General features: G+C 42.1%; 1 protein-coding gene across 3 annotated transcripts in view; it reads left to right on the top strand.

The window, feature by feature from the left end:
* LEF1 (lymphoid enhancer binding factor 1) overlaps positions 1 to 26,230 on the top strand; it is a 117,971-nt gene that overhangs the window by 72,354 nt on the left and 19,387 nt on the right. For 2 of the 3 annotated variants that reach the window (XM_060011829.1, XM_060011830.1), the window contains exons 4-9: positions 5,362 to 5,494; positions 12,182 to 12,272; positions 13,912 to 13,995; positions 16,084 to 16,206; positions 17,204 to 17,366; positions 23,181 to 23,288. In XM_060011829.1, the coding sequence (XP_059867812.1) occupies positions 5,362 to 5,494; positions 12,182 to 12,272; positions 13,912 to 13,995; positions 16,084 to 16,206; positions 17,204 to 17,366; positions 23,181 to 23,288 (702 nt within the window). The remainder of the gene's footprint in view (positions 1 to 5,361; positions 5,495 to 12,181; positions 12,273 to 13,911; positions 13,996 to 16,083; positions 16,207 to 17,203; positions 17,367 to 23,180; positions 23,289 to 26,230) is intronic. The other variant, XM_060011831.1, reaches the window with a different exon arrangement.

The following is a 26,230-nucleotide window of genomic DNA, read 5'->3' as shown; positions in this document are numbered from 1 at the left end:
AAAAAGTAAAATGCCACTATAACGATTTAGGCCAGATGAAATTCCTCATCTCGGTAAGTTGGTGGAGTGTCAGAATTCCCCTGGATTCGGCCATTACCGGGAGGACTGTTGATGAAATGCACAGCCAGTTGGAATGGAACTCAGGACCTTTATGCACAGCCAGATCCTGCACTGTGGGTTTAGTGGAGGTGTGCAGATGTGCACAGCGGGGACTAGCCAGCAGGCCAGCAGGATTCCCCCCCCCAGTTACTCCACTTACCAGCAGGCCCACGGCCTTAGCCAGGAGGGAGCTGAACCATGTTTTAGTCCTTCCCAGACCACATCCTCAGAGGCTGACGACATTCACGACAGCTCGAGTTATTGCCCGCAGTGAGTGGGTCGTTTCTGGGAATGCTGCTTTGGGGCTGACTCTCCGGGTCCCTAAGTGATACCCACTTCGTGTCCGCAGGAGGTGTGGGTCTTCTTGGCCGTGATGCCGAAGAAGTCCTTACGCGCAGGGACCAGCCTGGGTGGCAGCCAAGCTAGCTTCCTTGGAATGTTTTCCAGTCCTGGAGAGAAAGGTGGCTGTTGAGTCTCCGGCTCTAACCACTTCTACTAAGGTGCCTCTTTGTCTGATGTGATTCCTGTGCGGGGTACAGAGACCACACGGGCATTTCATGGATGTCACGTACTGTCAGCTACGGCCCAGATGGTCAACTCGGTGTCCAGGATTTTATGAGCTGGGCTCTTCGGGGAGGCCGCATGGTCTACTGGTAATGAACGTGGCCTCTAGAGCCAGACTTCCTGCATTTGAACCTGGCTCTGCCACTTACTAGCTCTGGGTCCTCAGGAAAGTTACTTACCTTCTCTGTGCCTCAGCCTCCCCTTCTGGAAAAGGAGGATAATGATAGTATCTGCCTCAAAGATACTTATAAAGTGCTTAGTACCTAGGAAGTACTTGGCTAAATGTTAGTTACCGTAATCATTATGTGCTTCGCGGGTAGGGTGGCCTGATGGTGGTTTTTCCAGTTTGGGAAAAGATTGCAGGATTCCTCCTGAATGGCCACTTATGCGTGCTGAGTGTAGGCAGGAGAGCTGTGTTCTCGAATCCACCCTTGATATCTTCTACCCCTTTTCCAGTACCTGCTCTTTCCATCTTTTTCCTTTGCTCACCTGACTGATCACCTGCCTGAGATGCAGAGCTGGAATCAGAAGATGAAGGTCTGTGGCCGGGCTCAGCCACCTGCTGCCGTATGAGCGTAGACAAGTTACCGAACCTCTCTCTGAACAGGCGTGGAGAATTTGGGACGACTTAAGGCTGCCAGGTGTCTTGTAAAGGTGGATAATTGTGCATGCTGTTTTCCTGAGATGATCAAGGAAAGGACACACGTTGGGAGTACCTGGTGGCTCTCCTCTGGAAGCTAAGACTTACCTGACTGTACCTGTGAATGAAAAAGAATCGAAATGATTTTTGCCCTTCCTCCCTCCCTTACAGGGAGCTGTATGCTGGGAAAAGCACCAGAGGGGGAGTCAGGAGACTGGGGTCCCATTAGGTACAGTACTAGGTGCACAGTTCCCAGCACAGAGTAGGAGCCAGAAAGATGGTAATTTCTCTGCTGCTTGGTTCCACTCTCTTAAGTGCGCCTGGGGGTCTCCATTCCCATTTTCTTCCCAGTGGCCCTGTGTTAACTGGAGTTGTGTAGTGAGTAAGGCTGTCTTACTGTAAGTGTTGACAGTAGTCATGGCTTGATCACCCATTCCCTGGTGACCTCTGTTTTTCAGCTTCCTGTCTTAGAAAATAAGGATCTTGGACTAAATGAACTTTCAGTTTCTTACAGCTTTAATGTGATACGAAGGCATATGATGAGATATACACTGTCTCTTCTATCACCTGGTTCCTCTTCTTCATAGCACTTGATGTCGTCTTTTCAGATTTTGCTTGGGGTTTTTGTTTTGCTTTTTATACATTTATTTATTTAGTCTCCAATACTCGCATCCCCATTTTCCAGGCCCCTAGAAAGGAAGCTGTGTGAGAACAGGGACCTTGTCTGTATTGGCCATCCCCACTAGAATAGTGTTTGGAACATTTTAGGTGCTTAATGAATATACACATGTGCCCGCATATATACCTGTAACTAGGCATTATAACGTAGTTACGTAAGTGTGTCTATAGAAGCTAAGTCGTCGATTAGTTATTTCTCTCCTCACACGCTCCCCTCCCCAATATACAGCACATTGTTATTTGGAGATGAGAAGACTAGAATTAAGAATGGTTATGTTGGGAGTTTGGGACTGACATGCACACACTGCTGTATTTAAAAGAGATAACCAACAAGGACCTACTGTAGAGCACAGGGAACTCTGCTCAATATTATGTAACAACCTAAGTGGGAAAAGAATTTGAAAAGCAATAGATACATGTATATGTATAACTGAATCACTTGGCTGTACACCTGAAACCAACACAACACTGTTGATCAACTGTACTCCAATATAAAATAAAAAGTTCAAAAAAAAGAGAAAAAACCCTAAGGTGGGCGATAAAAAAGAATGGTTATATTGTCTGTCGTAAAACTTAACACAAAGTCGCAGTGCGTGGCTTCTCGCCTTGTGTGGGCGTGTGGCATCAGAGGGCAGCGGCTCCTGATGTCAGAGGAAGCCCACTGTTCAGGGCTGAGGACACTTGACTGTGAGGGCGACGTGCCGAGCCTCCGTGGTGTCGGTTGGACCCTTTTGTGTACGTAGCAGAGGTGATCAGCAGGAGGCAAGATATAAACCCTAGAACTGGGCTCGCTCATGTTATTGAGATTTCATATTGCTTTTATTATTTGGCCACAAAAATAGACATAATCCTTGTTGGCTTTAGCACACCTACTAGTACTGCTTCCGCTATCCATCTTGCAAAATATAAGACAAGGCCAGAGCTTAAATGAAAATCCTCAGCTTCTTATCTCCTTCCCACAGGAAAGCAAATCTGTCTTGAAAGCCGTAAAATTAAGAGGAGAGCAAGGATAGCATAATTTAACAAAAATTCATGGCACCGGATTCTGAGCTATATGGCTGGAGGGATAGGTCAGACGTCAAGAAGATGCTGCCTGCTAATGCAGGTCCCTTAAGGTGGTGCTCTGGAAATGAGAAAGGCATGCAAAATAAATACATATTTTTTTTTTTCCCAGAAGATTTCTGCAGTGCTTTTTTAACTACCGCAAGAAAATATCTAAGTAGATTGTTCGGCGATTATGCTTCTTATGAAACTTCTGAAAAATGAAACTCAAAGCAGTTATTCTAAACTATAGTTGAAATATATTCATTTTAGCATTTGGGTGTTGCGATTTTTGCTGTCTTTAAAAGGGTTTATAATAATAATATCGTCACACCCACCCGCCTCCCACTTCCTCTAGCATCCTAAATATTTAAGAAGCATCCCTTTAGCATTCTAAGTATTTAAGAAGCTCATTCTGTGTATTTGACAAACTGCATCACTAACCCTTGAAAAGCATGGAAAGATTTTTTTTTAACCGTTTACACATTTATGTGCATAGATGTCTGTGCAGAAGTGTAGGGAGAAAAGGCATGTGGCTTTGATAATGGTGCTCTATTTAATAAATGCCAAGGGCTATATGAGCTACGCAAGTTCTGCCATTAGAGGGAAGCTGATAATTATAAAATAGGGCAAAGTCTAGTATGGATATTATGTTATTGTCTAAAAAAGTGTGATTTTTTTTCCCCTTGCTTTTTTTTCTTCGTAAGTTTCTTTTGGGCGCAGGTTGTAATGATAGGGTGTAGAGAATTACTATTACTAACTGTAAAGAGAATTAAGTGTTACTAGTATGATTATTCCTAATTTTCCTGAGAGGATGGTTTTTCCTGTTGGAGCCACGTACCGTTTATACCTAATTTGTAAAAAAAAACATGAAATAATCAGAGTACATCATAGGTGCAGCCACCACACACAAGTGTGTTATGGGCCCTCAGCCATTCAGATATGTCCCTACATTTTAAGCAGTTTACACTGTGCAGTTTTCTGGCACTTACGTTTTTTTAATATTTGTTTTAAACAGATATTTGTTTCCGGAGAAAGTGATTTCGTGTGCATTTTAGTCTGTAGCACAGTAACAGTCTCACTATTTCAAACTGGCTGTGGTGAAGGCCAGTTTGAACTAGTGAATGAGAGAATAGTTACAATTCATTACAGTCTATTCCTCTTAAATTCACAAGTTACTTATTACGGTAGTGTTTCTAAATAGAGATCTTCCCGAGACTGCTTTAACTAGGAGATGAATTTAAAATCAGGAACGTATTTTGCATGTATATAATTGTGTTGAGTTTACTCTCTTGGGGGTGGGTGGGTGGGTAGAGTTCCTTTTAAAACAGTCCCCTGATTAGGTTAAACTGCCTGAATCTTGTTTATATTACTGATTTGCTTTGTAGGCACTTTCTTGGGGGCGGGGTGGGGGGCGGGGTCAACTTTAGCCAAACAAAAGAATTCCAGATTTCAAATTGATGAGGTCCAGATAAATAACCTGAACCTCTAAAACGGGTTACTGTTTTAGAATTCCAAATTAAATAATAAAGTTTACTTTTAAACACATATAAGACATATAAAATATGTTAAAATATAAAGGCTAACAAGTTAGAGTGTTCTGACAAGCCATATTTCACATTACGCAGTTAAGCTCAAGATTGGGAACTTGCTCTTATCAATTAAGACTTCTAGAAACTAAAGAACCTGAAGATGAACTGAGCAGCTCTGAAGCATAATGAATGATGGTCATGCTTGACTGACCAAACTATAAAACTATATGGTATAATGTGGTTCTTAAAGATGTACAACTCTAGAATGACGAATTTTATAAACTAAGGTGATACCAATACAGCAGATTTATACATACTGGGTTGTTTTAAAAGTTGCCCTTCAAGTTGACAATATTTATTCATTTATGTATTCTTTGAACAATATTTATTGAGTGCCTTTTTTATGCCGAACATATATAATGAATAAAGAGTTTATAAAACATTCACAACTTTTGCTCCAGTAGCTCTCTGCTGACTTTCACCTGAGGAGATAATCCAAAAGGGGAGTGTACATGTGTACGTTTAGAACTTACGTCATATGGGATAATAGTGACCAACCTAAATCTCCAAAGGGGCCTTGGTTAAATAACTGGTTGTTTCTCGGTGGGATATTCATGTACTTGAGTCCCGAACACGAGAAAATCCTGACGATCTAAGTGAGTAGAGCAGACGATTCAGTCGTCCAGGTCTGGAGAGGATTCTCGGGTTGTGCTGGTGCCCAGTGACCGCTGTTGTGTGACTTCTGCGGGGAGAGGAGACAGGAGCTGGGCGTCCGTATTAACGGCTGTCCTTGTGGTTACTTTGCAGTCAAATAAAGTGCCCGTGGTGCAGCCGTCCCACGCAGTCCATCCTCTCACCCCCCTCATCACTTACAGCGACGAGCACTTTTCTCCAGGATCACACCCGTCACACATCCCGTCGGATGTCAGCTCCAAACAAGGTGAGAGCCCTGCCTCCCTCCCCAGGCCGCTTTGGATAAGCAAGGAGCCTCATCTCATCAGTCTGAGTGACCTCACAAGTGCCTCCACACATGTCACTGGGGTCATAATACATTTACATTATTATGGGTCAATACATTATTATGGGTCATAATACATTTGTAGGAGATGAGAGGAATTTATTTGATAGCAATTTCTTTTTTTTTTTCCATCTTTATTGGAGTATAATTGCTTTACAATGGTGTGTTAGTTTCTGCTTTATAACAAAGTGAATCAGTTATACATATACATATATCCCCATATCTCCTCCCTCTTGCATCTCCCTCCCTCCCACCCTCCCTATCCCACCCCTCCAGGCGGTCACAAAACACCGAGCTGATCTCCCTGTGCTATGTGGCTGCTTCCCACTAGCTATCTACCTTACGTTTGGTATATGTCCATGCCTCTCTCTCGCTTTGACACAGCTCACCCTTCCCCCTCCCCATATCCTCAAGTCCATTCTCTAGTAGGTCTGTGTCTTTATTCCTGTCTTACCCCTAGGTTCTTCATGACATTTTTTTTTCTTAAATTCCATATATATGTGTTAGCATACGGTATTTGTCTTTCTCCTTCTGACTTACTTGACTCTGTATGACAGACTCTAGGTCTATCCACCTCATTACAAATAGCTCAATTTCGTTTCTTTTTATGGCTGAGTAATATTCCATTGTATATAGTGCCACATCTAATAAGCATACAAGAATTTGTTGTTGGCTTCTTTTCTTTTCAGGATTAAAAAAAAAGAAAACAGAACAAAAATATTGAAGGGTCATTTCAAAGTGACAGCTCTGATGATCTATGATCACAGTGTAAACCAATATGTTGTGAAAATATATTACAAATTCAGTCCTCAGTGCCCCCTGCCGTATTTGTTTATTTTAGCATGTTTGCATGTTTAGCAGGTTTGATGATAGTGTTAAAAAAAAAAAAGGTAGAAAAGGGATAAAGTAGGAGATTGTTTTTTCCTCAAATGTTACCTTTTTGAGCCTTTTGTGATTTCTTTTGGTCTTTATATCCCTGTTGTGTTTTCTCCTCTCTTTGTTGTTTCCCAGCACCAATTTAGATATAAATATAATTAAAATACAAAACCATCTCTGTCTAAAGTCAAAGCAACGTGAGTCTTATTTTGCTTCTCTACATTATTACCAAGTTCTGCTTCTGTATCATTTACAGAGAAACACACATCATAAGCGGTCTGAAAACTCAAGACACCTGTTTTCTAACCTGATGGGTGTGTGTGTGGGTTCGTTGTCAGACACAACGCTCGGGTTCCCCAAGCCTTCTGGTCATGTCAGCTTAGAGCAGACTTTGAGGGGGAGTTTGTTCACAGCATAGCCCTTATTCTTCCCACGTACACACATACTTGGACCTCAACGGGCTCTTTAGACATTCAAAATAAAGGGTCCTGCAAAACCACATGAAGGCAGAGAATGTATATAGGGGTCAAATGTGCCACCTCCACACTTCACCCGTGTGTCCAGGCCTATCTTTGATCGATAGTGAACAACAAAATATAGTAAGTATGTAAAATAAAAAATGGAGTTCAGAGGCTGGGTGTTTTTCCCACTGCTGTGAACACTTCTAGGTTAAATATGTATCATGTTCATTTCCCACCTTTATTAAAAAGACGACTGTTTGAGGACTTAGTTACCGTTGGACTTCGCTTGAGTGGAGCCCAGGTACCTTTACTTAGAGAAGGCAGAAATCATCAAGGCCAATGTTTCTGGGTTTGTCTCTGTTTTATTCCTCATTTCCAGTCCTTCCTCTCCTCTATTTCCTTTTGTCAAGGACCTCCAAAGAATAAGAAACATCAGAGACAGGTCTGTGAATATGTAGTGAGAAAGGGAATTAAAATAGGCATCTTAGGAAGAAGGCTGAGTTTGAGAGGGAAGCTCAAGAATATGACCTTGGCCGTGGCCAAGGGGGACCATATGACGAATATGACCTTGGCCATGGCCAAGGGGGACCATATGACCAATGTGACCTTGGCCGTGGCCAAGGGGGACCATATGACCAATATGACCTTGGCCGTGGCCAAGGGGGACCATATGATGAATATGACCTTGGCCTCTGAGGACCATAAAGATGCGGGTGACAGTTAAAGATAGATATAAAAGCCCCGAACAAGCTATTAGCAAAAATAATCCAACAGCATGTTTTATTTAGTTTTAAACCGTTTATTTACTTAACAATTACATAGTACTTACTATACCCCAGTCCCTGTTCTGAGCACTTTGAAACGGACTTGTTTAAAAAAATAACATTATAAAAATTTTAAAAAAATTTTAAACACATGATGGTTCAGAAGTTGTTCTTTCAGGAATTCTAGGAGAGTTCAATTTTTTGTTTTGTTTTGTTTTATAAAAATATTTATTTATTTATTTATTTAGGCTGCACCAGGCTTTAGTTGCGGGATGCATGCGGGATCTAGTTCCCCAACCAGGGATGGAACCTGGGCCCCCTGCATTGGCAGCACGGAGTCTTACCCACTGGACCACCAGGGAAGTCCCTAGGAGAGTTCAGTTTTTTGAAACAGACAATTTTCTGACTAGCTACCAATTACACTTTCTCTTCTGTTTCCATATCTTACGGCTACCCTACCTTGCTAATTGTACTTTATTATCATTACTCCTCAAACTTTTTTTTTTAAACAAACTTTTTAGAACTAGAGAAGGGACTAGTGGGCATGAACAGAAATTGTCTGATTGCAGTTTCTTTGAAGTATTTTGTCCTAAAAATTCGTGTGATTTTTGCATTCTACTCCATACACAGTCTACATTTGTTTTAATATAAAAATCCTGTTTTTAATTACTTTTTTTGTCCTGGACTTCATGTACCTCATCACCCTGTAGTTAGGGGGATATAAAACCTTGGTTTAAAAAGAACTAATTTTTTAAAAAGTACTAATTTACATGATTTTGAGTTCATATCATTATATTTGGGTACCTTGATCACCAAAAAATAAGTATAAGGGAAAAAAAAGTCTAAGGCTTACTGGATCTCTTGCATTTACTCTCTTTTCTCTCCTTCTGCCTGCCTTTTGGTATATCACGTACAGCTGGTTATAACATGGTGGTGCTGAGTTGCTGATTTCAAAGTTCCTTGGGAAGCTGGTTAGCTTTATCCCCCCCCAAATCCAAAAAAAAGAATATCGTGTTCATACTCTAACCCTTGATGGAATTATCCGATAAATATAAACTGCTTGTCAGCAGAACCCATTCTCATTTGTAGGAAAATAACTTGAGGTTAATTTCCTATTAGGAAGCGTATTAGGTTTTACGTTTCCCTCAGTATGTGTTTTGGGATAGGGTGCGGGGTGCAGGTGTGTAGGTGTAGTTAGTTGTAGGAAAAGCAAGGGAAGCTAATACCCCTCATTTTGTTCCACTCATTGTGTCTGATAAAAATGTTGAAAGAGCTTTTAAGAAATACTGGGTTTATGTACCTGTTTATATGTTTTGTATCCTTATAAATAACAACAGACACTCAACATAGTGCTTATACTATATACCAAGCACTTCTCAGTATTACACACGAATGCATGTATTCCTCACAGCAACACTTATTTCATTTTCATTCTGATTTTACAGAATAATAATTAAATAACTTCCTCAAGACCAGATAGCTAGTGAGTGGCAGAATGACTGTATCCATGCAGTCTGACACCAGAATCATTTTGGCTGTGTTTATAAAAGTTATTTATAAAAGTTTAAAAATTTTTAAGGATATACTGCATAGAATATAATTAAGTGTTCAATAAATACTCATTAAATGAATGATGTGAAATGTGTCTAAAGTAGCACAGGAGTTGGTAGAGAGGCGCACACTTCTCGGAATCTTTGGAAACGGGATCTTAAAGCAACAATAAGCTATTTAGAAAACACAGATCCACTTTCTTCTACTCATGTAATGACCTAAGCCACATCATGTACGTACGTGCAAAACGGTTATAGTACTGACCCAGCATGGGGAATGGGTCCATTTATTTCACCTGTTCATTTGTTTAGTCGCTCAGACGTATATTCAGAGCCTCGTCCGGAGACAGCCATAGTTTGATGCACAGATGGGGAAGACACGGTCTCTTTTTTTCCAAGCAGCGTACGAGGCTCAGGCAGGAAATCATTTGTACAACCTCACTATAAAGCCAAGTGAAGACTATCTTAAGTACCATGTTAAAAGTACAAATGAAATGTTGTAAATTCAAAGAAGAAAGATTTCTCAGAGCAATAAGAGTTAGAGAATATTCCATGAGAGAGAGGTATCTGAAATATGAGTAGACTTTTAATAGGAAGAGTCAAATTAAATACCCAGCCTAGGAACTAGCATGTAGCAGGTGCTAAGTAAATGGTAGTTCCCTCCTTTCTTCTTAAGCAGTGAAACCAAGTGCAGCTAGTTTGTATTTTTTGTTCTGTCAGATTACTCCCACACAGAATCACTAGTGCAGCCTTCTCAGTGTACTCAGAACATGGACTAGAGTGGAGAGCAAGCTTTCAAGCTTGTCTGCTTAGAGACATGTGATTGAAAGCAGGCTACTTCTCTGCATCCCAGAGATAAGATCCCAGGACAAATCGCATTTTTTAGGTACCTGAACAGTCACTTCACCTCCCCAACAAAGGGATTAAAGGAGACAATTCAGACAATTCCATCTCTAATTACGATTTTCAAGTTCAAATTTCCGCAAAGTTTTCCAAGTTCTTCTGAGTTGGCCTGGTTTTTCTTTTCAAAACGGAGCAGCCCTCCTGCAGAACCTGAGGCTTGGAGAGGTATCAGAGCGTCAGAGTGAGGGAGGCAGCGAGTTGGAGAAACTTCCCTGTGATTCTGATACGTCAAGAATCACCACTGTAGGCACCCCTGCTGCCCCTACCTCCCCAGACCCAAGAAAAAAAATCCCAGAGTATGAAATTTGGGGTCTACTGTGACCAAAAGAAGCAGTATTTCTCGCTTTAAAAAAAAGGGAGATTTGATGGTAACTCTGCTAAGGTGAACTTCCAGCTTCCAAAAACCAGCTGCCAGTGGTTCTGCTTCAGTGGGAGAGAGTGGATCCGCAGAATGCCCTGGGTCCCATTGTACGCAGTGCTCCTGGTGAATTGATGATATAAAGGAATTAAAAGAATACTCATTAAATTTGAAAGTGATAAGAGATCAAAAAAGGAGATTTTAGACTATTCTTTTAAAAACAATAAAACCTCAGATGATCTCCTGTAAACTCTCTGTTAAGAGAAAGATTAAAGACCTTTCTCTGAGAGTTGAGAAAGAGTGTGTCCTAACTTCAAAGTCAAATTAACATCCACTTTGAAGGCGACACTTCTTAAGCCATTCCCATATGCTCAAGGCCTTCAGTATCTTTTAAGATCCAAATGAAATTCATAAACATTTTAAATAGTAAAAAAAAAAGCAGCATACTTAAAGGGCATCTTCTGTATACTCACCTAATTTGCATACCGGCTAATATAATTACAGCCACTGAATGCATATGCTGGGTGTTAAACCTGAGAATGTGTCTTTGCACGTGTAATGGCCTTTTAAAGCCAGATTAGCTATGTAAAGAAACTCATGTGGCTCTTTTCTGTTCCGAAGCACTTTCCCCCAAATCTAAATCTAAGTTTTTATTTTGCATTTTTATGTGTGCGTCTTAGCCCTTCTTTTCTGTACCCAAGGTAAGATATAAACAAAGAGGTGTCATCTGGGACTAGGATTAGGTACAATCTACAGGTGTTTGGTTTTTTTTTAAATTTTTTTTTTATTGCGGTACGCGGGCGTCTCACTGTTGTGGCCTCTCCCGTTGCGGAGCACAGGCTCCGGACGCGCAGGCTCAGCGGCCATGGCTCACGGGCCCAACCGCTCCGCGGCATGTGGGATCTTCCCGGACCGGGGCACGAACCCGCGTCCCCTGCATCGGCAGGCGGACTCTCAACCGCTGCGCCACCAGGGAAGCCGCTTCAGGTGGTTTTTACAGTTATAGGGCAGTGTGCTCCAGGGAGTGTGAGCTCAAGAAACAATTTGGTGGCACTCTCATTTTCTGTGGAATACAACTAATCCAGAACAGCTTGACCTTGGAGCCCAGAGGACTCAACTTGATGAAGAGCTTAGCTGGAGCTGAAGTGGCAGAGACCAAATGAATCATATCAAGTACGACCATTATGGGGCTGAAGATGATTTCTAATTAATCTTTGATCCTCTGAGGTATCACATTTTCCAAATCTATGTGTCCATAAGGGAGCCAGTGAAAATCTGAAAGTAGCAATTTACCTAATCCTTGAACACCATGGCAGGCCTTCTACTTATGAAGGGCTGTCATTTTCCATTCTACACAAAAACAATTGTCTACCATTCTCCTGACCAAAGTGATATTATAATGAGGGCAAACTAAATAATTTTAAAGTCTTATTTTGATGCCTGTTTTACTAGCAGCATATTTACTCTTTCAGGAGCTCCTCAAGATGTACTACCTTAATGCCTGTTTTCTCAGATGCTGAAATCTTGAGAAAAGTTAACAAACTGACTTCTGTTAAATGGATCTGAAAAATAAATACTGTTTCATTCGAGAGCTTAAGTATTAATGACATCACGCATTTGCTTGCCTTTCTATTTCTCTTAAAGTCGAATGTCCTATGAATCTGAAAACTCTACCTCTCTGTTGTTCTTTTTAATAGGCATGTCCAGACATCCTCCAGCTCCCGAGATCCCTACCTTCTATCCCCTGTCTCCGGGTGGTGTTGGACAGATTACCCCACCTCTTGGCTGGTAAGATCCTTCCTGCAACATTTAGCCAGGCGTTTGAACACGTGTTCTTCTACTTCCCATTCATGGAAATTAGCTTTATGAATGATAACACTGGAGTTGAAGAAACTTCACATCAACAAGCAAGGTGCTAACTTTATTTCATTTTAATTTAAAAGATTAAAAAACATACAGACTTTGAAATGGATTGAATTCGTTTGCTAATATGTGTAGAAAATGGCTGTGTAGCATTTGCTTTGAAGCTTATAGTTTTATGGATTCAATTTGTGGCTTTGGGCATTTGCTATGCCTGTACAAAGTGTTCAGCGTGGATTTTTCTTTTCTAGTTCTTTATGAACAACTTATATTTTTGAAACATAACCTTAGATGTATTGAATATCGATCTTTGCTTATAAATGGGCAAGTGAGATAAATGACAGATAACTAGGGAGAAATGCAAGTGCAAAAGCATCTTTTGAATTTTAATAAAATAAGCACCAGTTTGAGTTCAGAGGCATGAAAAACTGATGTTTGGACTTCTCTTTTCAGAATCCAAATGCTCTCTATTTTGTTATTTCTGAAAAATCCGTAACATTCCTTTCAAAATTTTTTAATTGTAAAGGTAAAGGAAAAGAAATGTATTTAGGGAAGAAAGAATCACTGCATGTGATGTAGCCTATTTTTGTCATTTTATTGTTAGCGTGAGGCTTTCCCTGTTCCCACTTCCCTTCCTCTCCTCTCCCCACCGCTCACTCCATGGACAGAGCGTGGCAACTTCAGCAGATATTTTCTCTCCTTTCTTCATCTGGCTCTCAGTCCCCACAGCTCCCACGTCAAGGCCCCAGTTTCCCTACCTTGACATCCTTAGATTATCTCTTCTTCATAAGGAGGCTCATCCTGCCATGGAAATCCCCGCTTTCTCTCTTCTCTTTGCATTAAATCTCTCAGTCAATAACTCTGTCTGAATTTAATTGATTATGCAGATATTTTCAAAGCTCCATCAATTATTCTCTCTGAACTTAGCTACTCAGGGGCAATAATCCTGGGCCGAGTTGCATCAGTGGCATCTGGAAATAAAGACCGTGTAAATGCAAAGACCGTGTAAATGCAAAGTGTGAGATGTAGGAAAAGCAGAGGGAGAGATGGAATTCTCAGAGGAGAGAGAAAATAACTCCGATGAATCGATCTTTTATTTCTTCCCTGTAGCATGGATATATAAGGGGGGGAGTGCAGCGTTTTAAAAACTTTGTTCATTTTTATATAAATATAAACTTTTATTTCCTTCTTTCTTCCCTTCCCTGAAATGCTCAAAGATTCTGATAAAGAATCTACTAACCTAAAAGGAGTATCTCACCGTTCTCAGGTTCTGTTATATTCAGTGAAAACATTGTTTACCTGTTGTTCAGAGCATTCGTGGGGATGGGAGAGGGGAAGGGATAGACGACAGGTCGTTCACGGACTGCGGTGGGAGATTTCCTTCAAGGCAGACGATGCTTTGGTTGGGCGGAGGGTGTCCAGGAAGGGAAGGAGCCGGGTGACTGAAGCAATGCCCTGGTAACACTCCCCCCAAATTCTGGTTGAGTTCCTCCCCTCCTGAAACTCTTACTTCTGGTTGGTAAGTCATGCTTTGTCATTGATGGGTTCCTTTCTTCTGTGACCTCAGGCAAGGTCAGCCTGTATATCCCGTCACGGGAGGCTTCAGGCAACCCTACCCATCCTCCCTGTCAGTCGACACTTCCATGTCCAGGTAGGTGGAGGTGGAACCGGGCGCTCCAGGACAGGCTGCCCTTCCTGCGCTTGCAGCTCGCGCGCCTCTGCTTGCCTCTCGGTCCTGGCCGGGCGGGTGCACGGCTCGGCCCGCGCGTCTGTCTGCGCAGGGTGCCTGGCTCCCACACTAGGCGTCCCGGAGGGTCCTCCCCCAGCAGCGCCAGCCACGCCCACCAGGGGGATGGACTCGGCCGCCCCGGGAACCCGCGTCTCCCTCCAGAAGACTTCGCTGCCACCTGACTGTGGGACGGGAAACATCCCCAGAGGGGACATTATCAGAAGAGCTTGTTCGATTCAAAATATGATGGGGGTGGGGTCGGGGGGGAGAATAGAGACTGGTTTGATCTGAGTTTTCTAATTTGCTCTCTATGAGGAAAGTTGTATCAGTTTCACGTGCCAGTGTTTGAAAACGCCCAGTCTAGAGCCTTCGGGACCAAGGCCGTCGGAAGAGAAGGGACGGTGCTCACAGGCTGTCAGGCCATACGGGGCTGCGTGTCCTAGTGTGTGAATCAGGCCCCGTGTGGACACGTTGGTGCAAGCGAAGCTCTGTGAGGTCTGCTGTGCCACACTGCTGTGTGTAATGCTTTTGCCTCTGGAAAGGATGGCTTCTGTGCCCTGTGCTTTGATGTACACACACATTTGTGGTGTGTCATCTGCGTGTTCAATGTGGCTTTTTCAAGGGAGCTAGCATTAACATGCTAGAAGTCAAACTGTCGGGTTAGCAACTGGTTGTGAATCTTTACTTTTTTACATCGGTATGAAATTCGCAGTTTTCTGTGGCGAATTTCAGCTTTTTAGGAAACGTTATTTTTTCAGTAGGTTGTAAATCTAGCTGATTGCGAGAGGATGAAATTAATATCCTTCCCCCCAAATCTCTCTGTACACTTTTTTTTAACATTGTAAGAATTGTGTGACGACGGGATTTTCTCGCGGGCAAATAACCAGCATCATGTATTTTTGCAAATGGTACAGTTAGCAGAGCATTATGATTTGATCAAATGTTTGTATTTTTCCCATGCCTCCTTAATTTTTAAAAATTTGCTTCTGAAATATTACATATCCAAGCAGAGTCCCTTCTTTCCTTCCCAGAAGAAGGAATTAACTGTACAGGCGGCGATGAAAAGACCTGAGAAAGTTGTTTTTGTTGAATTAAATTGTTGACTTTAAAAGAGCTTGAAAAACAAAAATTTCTAAAGCGTATCCAAACTTATCCAAAGAGCTTGTTGAAAGTACTGTCTTCATTTGTTTTATTTTTCTTGCATGGCAGTTTCCCTCCTTTGTGTTGGATGGTAGTTGGATATTTTAAGATTTGTTTAATGCTCTACAAGTATACTGTGGGAAAAAGCCTTCATTTTAGCATACGTAGTTTTTACCTTGAAGCAGAACTGTATCCTTCCCTTTAATTAAATCCTTCCCCTTAATTTTGTTATCGGTTTTCCATTAGTCCGGATCTCTCAAACACTACTTTCTTTATGTGTAGAAAATTATTTGGGGTGACGTTGATGGTGACCTTATTAAATTGGGGACTGAACAAATCTTCCTGTCCCCTGTCTTCTCAATTGTTCTCTCCTAGTATTAGGAAAAAAGCCAACAGGAGAAGAAGACTCTTAATGTGAAGGTTTGCTTAGGAATGTAGACAGAGAGTTTAAAATGTGATGTCTTTCGATTTTTTAATCATTTAAAAAGCTAAATCTTAATATAGTGTTATATTTCCAGTAATTGTTCTTGAAATTCTTCTCTGAAAACTGCTTTGCAAGAAAAGTGACTCACTTTTTTTTTTTTTTTTTTTTTTAAATCCTATGGCCTAGAGCCCTCCCAGGAGAAATGCCAGATTGTACCATTAGCTTGAAAAAAAATCTGTGAGGTGGCACGTAATTATAAATATTTTCCACCTGAATACAGAAAAGAAAGAAATTAATCATCAGCCTGCTCTAACTTAGAGTTAATACTTCTGCGTGTGAAGGTGTGTTTTCACTGTCAGCCAATAGCAGTCAGTGGGTTGTTTGGAAATTCTGTCTAGCTTTCGCTACAGCGGTACATTTTGTTTTCTTGTCTTTCCTTCTTTTAGGTTTTCTCATCATATGATTCCTGGTCCTCCTGGTCCCCACACAACTGGCATCCCACATCCAGCTATCGTAACGCCTCAGGTCAAACAGGAACACCCGCACACTGACAGCGACCTAATGCACGTGTAAGTGTGCCCCTGTCTTCACCTGCGAGTGCCTTATGGTACTAAGGACTTAAACCACACAGTCTCTTCTCTTTCGCTGTTGTTGAATCTGCCCCCTGTCTGTTATTACGGAAATCAGTGTAGCCCCGCCTCAGAAGCTCTGTCCTCAAAAGCAGCTTGATTCTCACTGCTCTGGTTCTGAGTCTGAGATTGAAGAGGAGCACAGACCTCAAAAGATCGAGGGAAACTCACCAAAGGGGGGTGATCTTCAGAGCATAGCGACTGAGTAACTTGAGCGGTTTAGCCATTTACTACAAGGCTTTAATTGGGTTCCGATTCTTGAGGAGCACGGGAGCGAAGTAGATTGGAGGGTTCAGTGCATTTCCTTCTAGAAAGGCAGTCGCCCTGCATCTAGGCTTCAAGAGCACAGAATTCAAGGGAAAGGGGCAAACCAAGCCCAGGATTTCCTGTCGGGCCAGGGTCATCCCAGGCTGTTACAGCAGGGCTAGATTGTCCGAAGAGGTTAGTAATTGAGTTTCTTAATCTAGGGTTTGTACTGGGATGGGAGGATGGATGGGGTGGCAGGGAGCACGTGATCAGGCAAAACCAGTGTGCGGTGCGTGTGTTTGCGGGAGAGAGTCTAAGGTTTCATTAGCTTCTCAGAGGGGCCGTTGACCCCAAAAAAGTTAAGAACCTCAGTTCTGGAGGAGGACTGACCCCCCGCACTCTATGTTCAGCTTTTCCCGAGGTGACCAAGGAGCATCTAAAAGCTTAGATGGAACATCTTCACAAGCCCATTTCCACGTTGTGTTCACCCCTTCTATAGCTATAGGTAAACTTCCTCATCCACAAGGAGTTGATGAGGTGTTCTTCTAAGCTGCTGGTGTTCTGGGGGCTTACAGAGAGCCCAGAGGGTGGTCCCAGCCTGAGCTGGACTCGTGGCGTAAGCAGATGCTCTGCTTCTCTCCTGCCATGTCTTCCTTACTGGGCTCACCTCTTCCCCACCCCCGCCCTTTAGGAAGCCTCAGCATGAACAGAGGAAGGAGCAGGAGCCCAAGAGACCTCACATCAAGAAGCCTCTGAATGCCTTTATGTTATACATGAAAGAAATGAGAGCGAATGTCGTAGCTGAGTGCACCCTAAAGGAAAGTGCCGCTATCAACCAGATTCTAGGCAGAAGGGTAAGTAGTGGGATGGTCTGTAGATGTTCACGGTAACCACGGAAACTCTTCAGTAACATCTGCCCGAATGCACTTACATGCCAGGTAGTCATAGAATCATTGTATAGTCACCAGCCACCGCCATTCGGGGAGTAACAGAGAGAGCACGACAGCCTTTAGGAGGAGTAAATGATACAATGCCTTGTAAGCAACTGAGATGGTACCTGGCGCATAGAAAACTTCCTGAAAATGATAACTGTTTGTCCTATTATCATTCTTTAAACAAATATATCTTGAGTGTCTTTTAGGTACCAGGCACTGTGGTAGGCATTAGATAATTATTGCTGAATAATATAGATGCAGTGCTTGCCCTCGTAGAGCTTGAAGTTTTGTGACAGGATACAGATATTAGACGAATAATTAACGAATTAGACGAATAAATATTAGACGAATTAGACGAATAAAAATGAGACGAATATTAGACGAATAAAACCCAGTATATATATAATTAAAATTGTGATAAATATTGTATGAAGAGCAAGGATCTGAGAAAGAACCACAGGGTGGCTGGGGAAGGGCCCACTGAGAACGTAGTTGAGGCCTGAGAGCTGCCTGGGGTTAGCCATGTGATGAACGGGGTGAGGTAAAGGGGTGTGTGTGTGTGTGTGTGTGTGTGTGTGTGTGTGTGTGTGTGTGTGTGTGTGTGTGTGTGTGTGTGTGTGTGTGTGTGTGTGTGTGTGTGTGTGTGTGTGTGTGTGTGTGTGTGTGTGTGTGTGTGTGTGTGTGTGTGTGTGTTGCATGCGTTGCGTGCGTGCGTTGCGTGTGTGTGTGCGTTGCGTGCATGCGTGCGTTTTGTGCGTGCGAGTGCGTTGCGTGCATGCGTTGCGTGTGTGTGCGTGCGTTGCGTGCGTGTGCGTGTGTGCATGTGTGTGCGTGCGTTGCGTGCGTGTGCGAGTGCGTGTGTGCGTGCGTTGCGGGTGTTGCGTGTGCGTGCGTTGCGTGCGTGTGCGTGCACACTCTGAAGCAGGAAACCACTTAGCCCACCCAGGGGGCTACAGAAAGGCCTGCGGGACCAGCCACGCTTCTGGGTGAACCCTGTCAAGCACATGTGGTCGGCTGCACCTTGCAAGACATAAGCAGATCGTTCCACCTTGAAGCTTTAAATGGAAGAAGTGGCACAGGCCTGAGAAGTCTTTCTAGAAAATTGGTCTCTGAATCTTAACGTGTACATGGGCCAGGTTTCTCGACTGCCTCTCTTTTTGTTGTTGCTTCTTTCACCCATGCGAAGATATTTTTCTGAGCACCTGTCATGTACCAGGAACTGGACTTACAGCTAGGACAGACACTCTTAGATTTCTTTGTCCAGCCACCAGCCCAGAGGCTAGTCAAGTCCTTCCCAGTACTTTTCTCAGGATTGAAATGGGTTTAGTTGGGTATCTGATGGGTGGTGGAGAACATTTGAATTTTTCTAATTCAAATTGCATTTTTCTGTAATTACACTGTAATTTTAGAAATGCTTCATCTTAACTTGTTGATGCTCTTCATATATGTGTGGTAGCTTTTTTTTTTTTCATTTATTTATTTTTGGCTGCGTTGGGTCTTCATTGCTGCGTGCGGGCTTTCTCCAGTTGTGGCGAGCAGGGGCTACTCTTCGTTGCGGTGCACGGGGCTTCTCATTGCAGTGGCTTCTCTTGTTGCGGAGCACGGGCTCTAGGCGCCTGGGCTTCAGTAGTTGTGGCACGAGGGCTCAGTAGTTGTGGCTCATGGGCTCTAGAGCGCAGGCTCTTTAGCTGTGGTGCACGGGCTTAGTTGCTCTGGGGCACGTAGGATCTTCCCGGATCTGGGATCGAACCCGTGTCTCCTGTGTTGCCAGGTGGATTCTTGACCACTGAGCCACCAGGGAAGTCCCGGTAGCTTCTTAAAATATGACCCTGTGTATTTGTTTTTGCAACCTCTCAAGAAATTCATGATTTGCAAATGAACATTCAGGAGAAGGAGGGTCTTGACAACCTTTGTGAGACCTAGAGATCATGTTTTAGCTGTTGTTGATTATTTTTGTCATGTTTGTTACAAACCTAATACATTTCAGCATTCATAACAGAAAACATTTAGGAGATTACCAGTCCACGTGAGGACGCAGATGGAGGAAAGCAGGCGTTCTTGTATTATCGATTCCTGTTGGAGAGCATAAAAATGCAGCAATTTCCAATCTGCAAGACATCAGGGTTTCAGGGGTGGGATGCAGGGGTAGATTATAGCTCTTTTGGTGCCCTGTGTACAGTACTCTATCTCCCTGTGGATTCTTAAACACTTAATAACAATAATTACAATGATTTCCAAAGCCAGATCATAGCAGATGAGTGATTCCCATCATTTTTTGAAGAATTCCTCCTTGAAAGCTTAAAGGCTGATGACGATTTTCCCTGACCCTTTAAAAGAAGAAATCAGAGGAAAAGACGGGTTATTTCCGCTTGTGTAAAACTCTTAGATTTTTTTTGTTTGTTTGTTTCTTTTTTGAGTTAAAGGTCCATGGTCCTCCAGTGGGAATTATTTTCCTGCTCTATAGAGTTAAGAATATATGAATGTATGCTTCCTCTTTTTAATGCACATTTCCAACAGTTGCTACTTTCTCAGCTCCCTTAACAATCCCCAGATCAGAGCATGTGTCCTAAAGGATGGCTCTCATTTAAGGTCTCTCTCTGGTTTTAATTTGGACACCTGTTTCTATTTATAGATCTCTGAGATCTTTGATTAAGATCAGGTTTTCTATCCTTTCATAACTCCGCCTGTGGCAGGGTAGTCCTTGCTAGTTCTTTAAAGTTCCCAGCTTTAAAATCATGAAGTTTTACATTGGGATAATTAGAATTCTTAATAGTGGGCCTGAAATTCATCCTAGAACATTTGATCTTCTGATTTTTATTCAGTTCTACTGTATTTCTAGCATAGAAATGTTCGTTCATATGAATGCATCAAAGTTTTCTACTTCGTATTCTGAATAATAATAACACAAATACTACTTTAAAATAAGCCTTTTGTTTTCAGACCTTCCAGGCTACTAAAGGAAGTCCACTTATTGCATATTTATTGTCAGAATGTCTCTTCAAATTAAATGGGTATTTTCCCAAAAACTTGGTGAATCTTTCAGTAAGCAGAAGAGATGGAAAAGCATTTTTGGTCAATTGTGTTTCAGAAATTCCTGTAAAGAAAGATCATCTTTCTTGTCTGCATCAGACTTTATTCTTGTTTTCAGTGCAAAACTTTAATACAAAGTTTCACCTACTGTTTTACTCTGGTAAATGATGTTTCGTTTGTGAATTCGAAATAATATCAAGGAACTAAAAGCAATCTGAGGTAAGCAAGTAAACAGTTTAGTCTGTGGTCTGCTTTTTTTTCTCCTTGAACTTTGCTGTTTTGTTCGCTGGGGTCTTGTCAACCTAAGTTTCCTGCTGTAACTGAAAAATTCATGCTTGTTCATTAACTGCTTGTTTTGGGTAGAAGACCCAACCTCCATACGTATTTGGGAGATAAGTCCTATTTGCAATGCCAGATTTTCTCAGCAAGGTATAAAGCTGCCATAAATTACATAAAATTATACTTTAAATTAGTTAAGCTTTTTTATACTATAAAATATATTTACAAACAATTATATTGATAAAAAAGATATCTTTATACTGACATACTGCAGTAGGATGAGAGAGATTATTTATCAAATGAATAAACAGATGTACAAAGTAAGACTTCTATCCTTACCTTTTTTCTCTTAGTCTCTTTTTTTGTTGTTGTTCCTTTTTGATAACACTTTGCCTCTTGTTGATCATGTTAGCACCAGAACTGTCTAAACACTAATGGTTGGTCTTTTTTTAAAAAAAAGTGTAGGCCGATCTTTTCCGCTGTGCCCAGTTCGGCCTTTTCTCCCTGTGAAGGTCTCTAGGTCAGTACCTCAGGTTTAGAAAAGCTGTCAGTTGACAGAGGCGGTGTGACTTTTCCTGCCTAAACTTCCACTGCTCCCCAGACGTGCCTCCTTAGGCTCCGCTTAACTAATTGTGATTACTCTGTTAGTACAAAGACTTGTGTCGCAGGTAACTTTTCCCAGGTGTTTGGGGTTTTTTGTTGTTGTTGTTGTTTCCTGCCACCTCCCAGTCTCCTCTCCCCCCTCCGCCCTTTTTTTTTAAAAAGAAAAGCATATTACCTGATTTGCCTTTAGACTCAGGCCAAGTCCCGCTGTGGGCCATGCATCTTACCTTTACCCTCCGCACGTGTAAAGCAATTAAAAATGAAATCATCTGCTCTATCCAGCACAGAGGCCCTGGCCTTCAAGGGGCTTTTCAAAGGAAATGGAATTGGTTGCCTTGCCTGTAAGCCCCACAGCCTCTGGACAGGAGGATGGAAGGAGGCCGAAGGTGCTTTAGTGCTCTCCTTGAGATCAGGTTCTTGTTCTTCTAACAGGCAAGAGCAGCAGGTGTTCGTTTTCTTGAGGAGAGCATCCCTGCCATGCTCTGGGGGCTGCATCCTAACCACTGGATCGCTGTCCTGGAGGGCAGCCTTTTCTCGCTCACCAGCCTCTCTCCCTCACTCCTCCTTCCTTTCCCCCAATCCAGTCACACCTTTCTTTTCTTTTTGTCTTATCATTTAAAAAAACAAGAACAGGGTAATTAAAATCAATATGCAGGGTAGAGGTGAATGAGAAAGAATCGCCCAGCCTTTCAGGGGAAGTTAGCAAAATGGGAAGCGACACACCCTAGAGCTGGGAGCCCTGGACTGGGAGCCAGGCTCACGCAGAGCGTGTGCGCGTGCATATGCACGTGTATGTAGCTGCGCAGTGGTGTGGCGTCGGGTCCACCGCCTCTGTGCCGTCACCTCCAGCCAGTGGGTTCCCCAAAGTGCAGCCAGTTCTCCTGGGATGTTCTGGCAACAGATCCTGGCATTTGGGAAGTAGGGGGACCAACTTGGAAACTGCTCCCTGGGGGGCTGGGGTAAGTTGTGTGCAAACACACACAAAGTGCCGGTACAGGCTGCTAAAAATCCCAAACAGCACCTTGCCTGCATAAAACTCTTCTGCTCTGTATGATAAATAAATATATGTTACCTAAAGGGAAGTGGAAAATTTGCAGGGTGTCAGCTGCTACGTTCCCCAGATTAGATCCTACGGTCTCGAAGTCTAGATGGCAAAATAAACTTAGTCAGGTTCCTTGTTTTCCATCCGAAGGAAGCTAAAAAACACAGCCATAAAGTGTGCGTGTTTGATTACACAGCGTTATCTGTATTCTCCCTATGGACAATTAGTGTTTAAATAAGTGTGGGGGGAGGGTGAAGAGACTGAGACAGACTGACTTTTGATGTCTTGCCGTATGGACAGGATCATATGATGAAGGTTTCAGATTCCTCACATGACAGAGTGGGAGAGTGCATGGGAGGTGAGGATATATCTGTGGAAATTACTTCATTTTGCATAAATAAATGGTGCTTGGGCTCAGATGTCAGAATGTGCTGCAAACTATGAAAAAGGGCTAAGGTGGGTGTTGAGGTTCACCAGTGAATGTTCTCTTTAATTTGTATTGGAGAAGAGAAAGGCTGGGTAACAGGCCATTTCACTTTGGATACTTTGACAGGTTTCATGTCACGTGAGAACAGAATAGAGAAATCAAAGTTTGAGTCTCACTCCAGCCACCGAACTCTAGATGGATTTCTGCGACACGTGGTCTTCTGCCATTTAAAAATAAATCGAAGTTTAAATGCTTACTGTTTTCATTCTTCAGTGTCTGAAATATGAAACATACAATACTGTCGCTGTTTTGCTTTCACTTGATATTTTCCCCCTTCCCCTTTCTTTTTCAGTGGCATGCCCTCTCTCGTGAAGAGCAGGCTAAATATTATGAATTAGCGCGGAAGGAAAGACAGCTACATATGCAGCTCTATCCAGGCTGGTCTGCAAGAGACAATTATGTAAGCACTTTATGCACACCAACGGCTCTCTCCTCTCACTCGTTCTCCCTCTGTGTTGCTCTCGTGAAGGAAATGTGTTGTAGAGTGTAGCTAATGCTGGCACCGTTCTCTATTTTTGAAAGTTAATGAACTTTATAATAAAGATTTCATGGATATATTCCAGTCTGAAAGCTTTGTGCTGTCACTTTTTTTTGGCTATATGCTAATGAAATTTTTAAGTAAAATTTTTTAAATCGAAGAAAACCTTATTTAAATGTTGGTGAAAAAGATTTTGTTTTGTTTTGTTTTTGTTTTGTTTTGTTTTGTTTTGTTTTGTTTTTTTGTGGTACTCGGGCCTCTTACTGTTGTGGCCGCTCCCGTTGCGGAGCACAGGTTCCAGACGCACAGACTCAGCGGCCATGGCTCATGGGCCCAGCCGCTCCGCGGCATGTGGGATCTTCCCGGACCAGGGCACGAACCCATGTCCCTTGCATCGGCAGGCGGACTCTCAACCACTGTGCCACCAGGGAAGCCTGAAAAAGATTTTTTTTAAAGCATATAATCTCATCATGTGAAGGCAGCATTAGTAATAACTAGTTACACTACCTTCCAGTATTTTTTCTGTGCATATCTTTTTTTTTTTTTAACATCTTTATTGGAGTATAATTGCTTTGTACAGCGGTGTGTTGTGCGTAGCTTTTTACCTTTTACTTGGATATGTGTGGGTGGGTGGCTGTGTATTACATACGCCTTTGTATCATGCTGCTTGCTCTTATCTATAATAAGCATTTTTCTGTTACGGCATAGCGTTTCTGTATATCACTTTTAACAGGTATACAGTATTTCACTGAGTGAATGTCACAATTTACTTAACCATTTTTTCCCTGCTTTTTAGACATTGGCTATTTTTTTGTTAATAATCGGAAATTATCCTGCAGTGGATTGTGCGTAACAGTTTTTAGGACTTATTTCTACAGGATAGACTCACAGTAGTGAAACGCTAGTGAAATTGCTGAGGACAGATTACAAATATTTTAAAGCCTCTTGATATATATTGTCAGATTTCTTTCCAAAATGGATTGTGTTATTTTACCCTTCTTACAAACAATATATTCCAGTGACTGTTTTGCACAGACTAATTAAAACTGGGTAAAAAAACATTTTTTTGTTCGTTTCATATTAACGTACCATGATGCCTATTATATATTTTATTCAGATGGAGTAGGTACTATATTTTTAAGCTGTACTAATTTCATTGGGAAAAAAATACCTCATTTATATTGCCAATTATTTTATTACTTCAGAGTTTGAATACCTTACTCATGTAGTCTTGATACAGCAAAAACTACTGAGAAAGACTATTATAAGTGATATTAGTTGTATCATATTTTATAGAGGGGAATGATTTTGATTACTTAAGCTCTTAATTTAAAACTTTGAAGATCATTTTCATGTTTCTTGTGAGACGAGCACTCAGAGTGCCCGCAAGGACAGACTTCACATTAAATGGAATTGTCCTTTTTTAAAAGGGTGAGGCACTATGGAGAACAGTATGGAGGTTCCTTAAAAAACTAGAAACAGAGCTACCATACGACCCAGCAATCCCACTCCTGGGCATATACCCTGAGAAAACCATCATTCAAAAAGAATCATGTACCACAGTGTTCACTGCAGCACTATTTACAATAGCCAGGACATGGAAGCAACCTAAGTGTCCATGGACAGATGAATGGATAAAGAAGATGTGGTACATATATACAATGGAATATTACTCAGCCATAAAAAGAAACGAAAGTGAGTTATTTGTAGTGAGGTGGATGGACCTAGAGACTGTCACACAGAGTGAAGTAAGTCAGAAAGAGAAAAACAAATACCGTATGCTAACACGTATATATGGAACCTAAAAAAAAAAAAAAAAAGGTTCTGAAGAACCTAGGGGCAGGACAGGAATAAAGACACAAATGTAGATAATGGACTTGAGGACACGGGGAGGGGGAAGGGTAAGCTGGGACGAAGTGAGAGAGTGGCAGGGACATATATACACTACCAAACGTAAAATAGATAGCTAGTGGGAAGCAGCCGTATAGCACGGGGAGATCAGCTGGGTGCTTTGTGACCACCTAGAGGCGTGGGATTGGGAGGGCAGGAGGGAGATGCAAGAGGGAGGGGATATGGGGATATATGTATGCATATAGCTGATTCACTTTGTTATACAGCAGAAACACACCATTGTAAAGCAGTTATGCTCCAATAAAGATGTTAAATAAATACATAAATAAATAAATTTAAAAAAAATAGGGCGAGGGTGAAGCCATGAATCAATATGTAAATCAGCGTGTGGCCAGTGTGTGGCCAAGTCACTGCTGGTCAGGATTTGGAGCTTCAACATTGGATACAACTATGACACAGGAAGTAAGAGTCCTCCTTTCGTGACTTGGGAGCAGCAGCTTCATCATGTCTCCTGAACTGTTGTCTTGATTGTTTTAAATAACTACTTGGGTTGGCCAAAAAGTTCGTTTGGGTTGTGCTGTAAGATGCTATGGAAAAACCCTAACGAACTTTTTGGCCAGCGCAATACTATATGCCAATGGTCAAGAACTGTCTTAAATGCTTTTTGTGTTATTTTCTAGTCCTTCTAATAATCCTGTGGCGTCAACAGTATTATTGTATTTTACAGATGAGGGAAGTTAAATTGTCAGGAGGTTAGGTAATTGGTCCAGGGCCATGTAGTGGCGTGGCTAAGCTACAGGGGACACCCAGGTCCCCCAGACTTCACAGTCTATGCCATTTCCCTCCTCCTCCAGGTGGACCAGCTCAGTCTTCCAGGACCTTTTTAGGAAGCCTGCTTTAGTTGAAGACTTTTCTCCCTGAACTGGGCTTCCATCCTCTGGGCCGTAATTAGTATTTTCTGGATAGAGCCTTTGTGATGCCCTTTAAGTGGGAAGATCAGTCCCCCACCTAAA

The sequence above is a fragment of the Delphinus delphis genome, chromosome 5 (genome assembly GCF_949987515.2).
Source record: "Delphinus delphis chromosome 5, mDelDel1.2, whole genome shotgun sequence".
NCBI classification, from domain to species: domain Eukaryota; kingdom Metazoa; phylum Chordata; class Mammalia; order Artiodactyla; family Delphinidae; genus Delphinus; species Delphinus delphis.
This window is presented reverse-complemented; position numbering and strand designations above follow the sequence as displayed.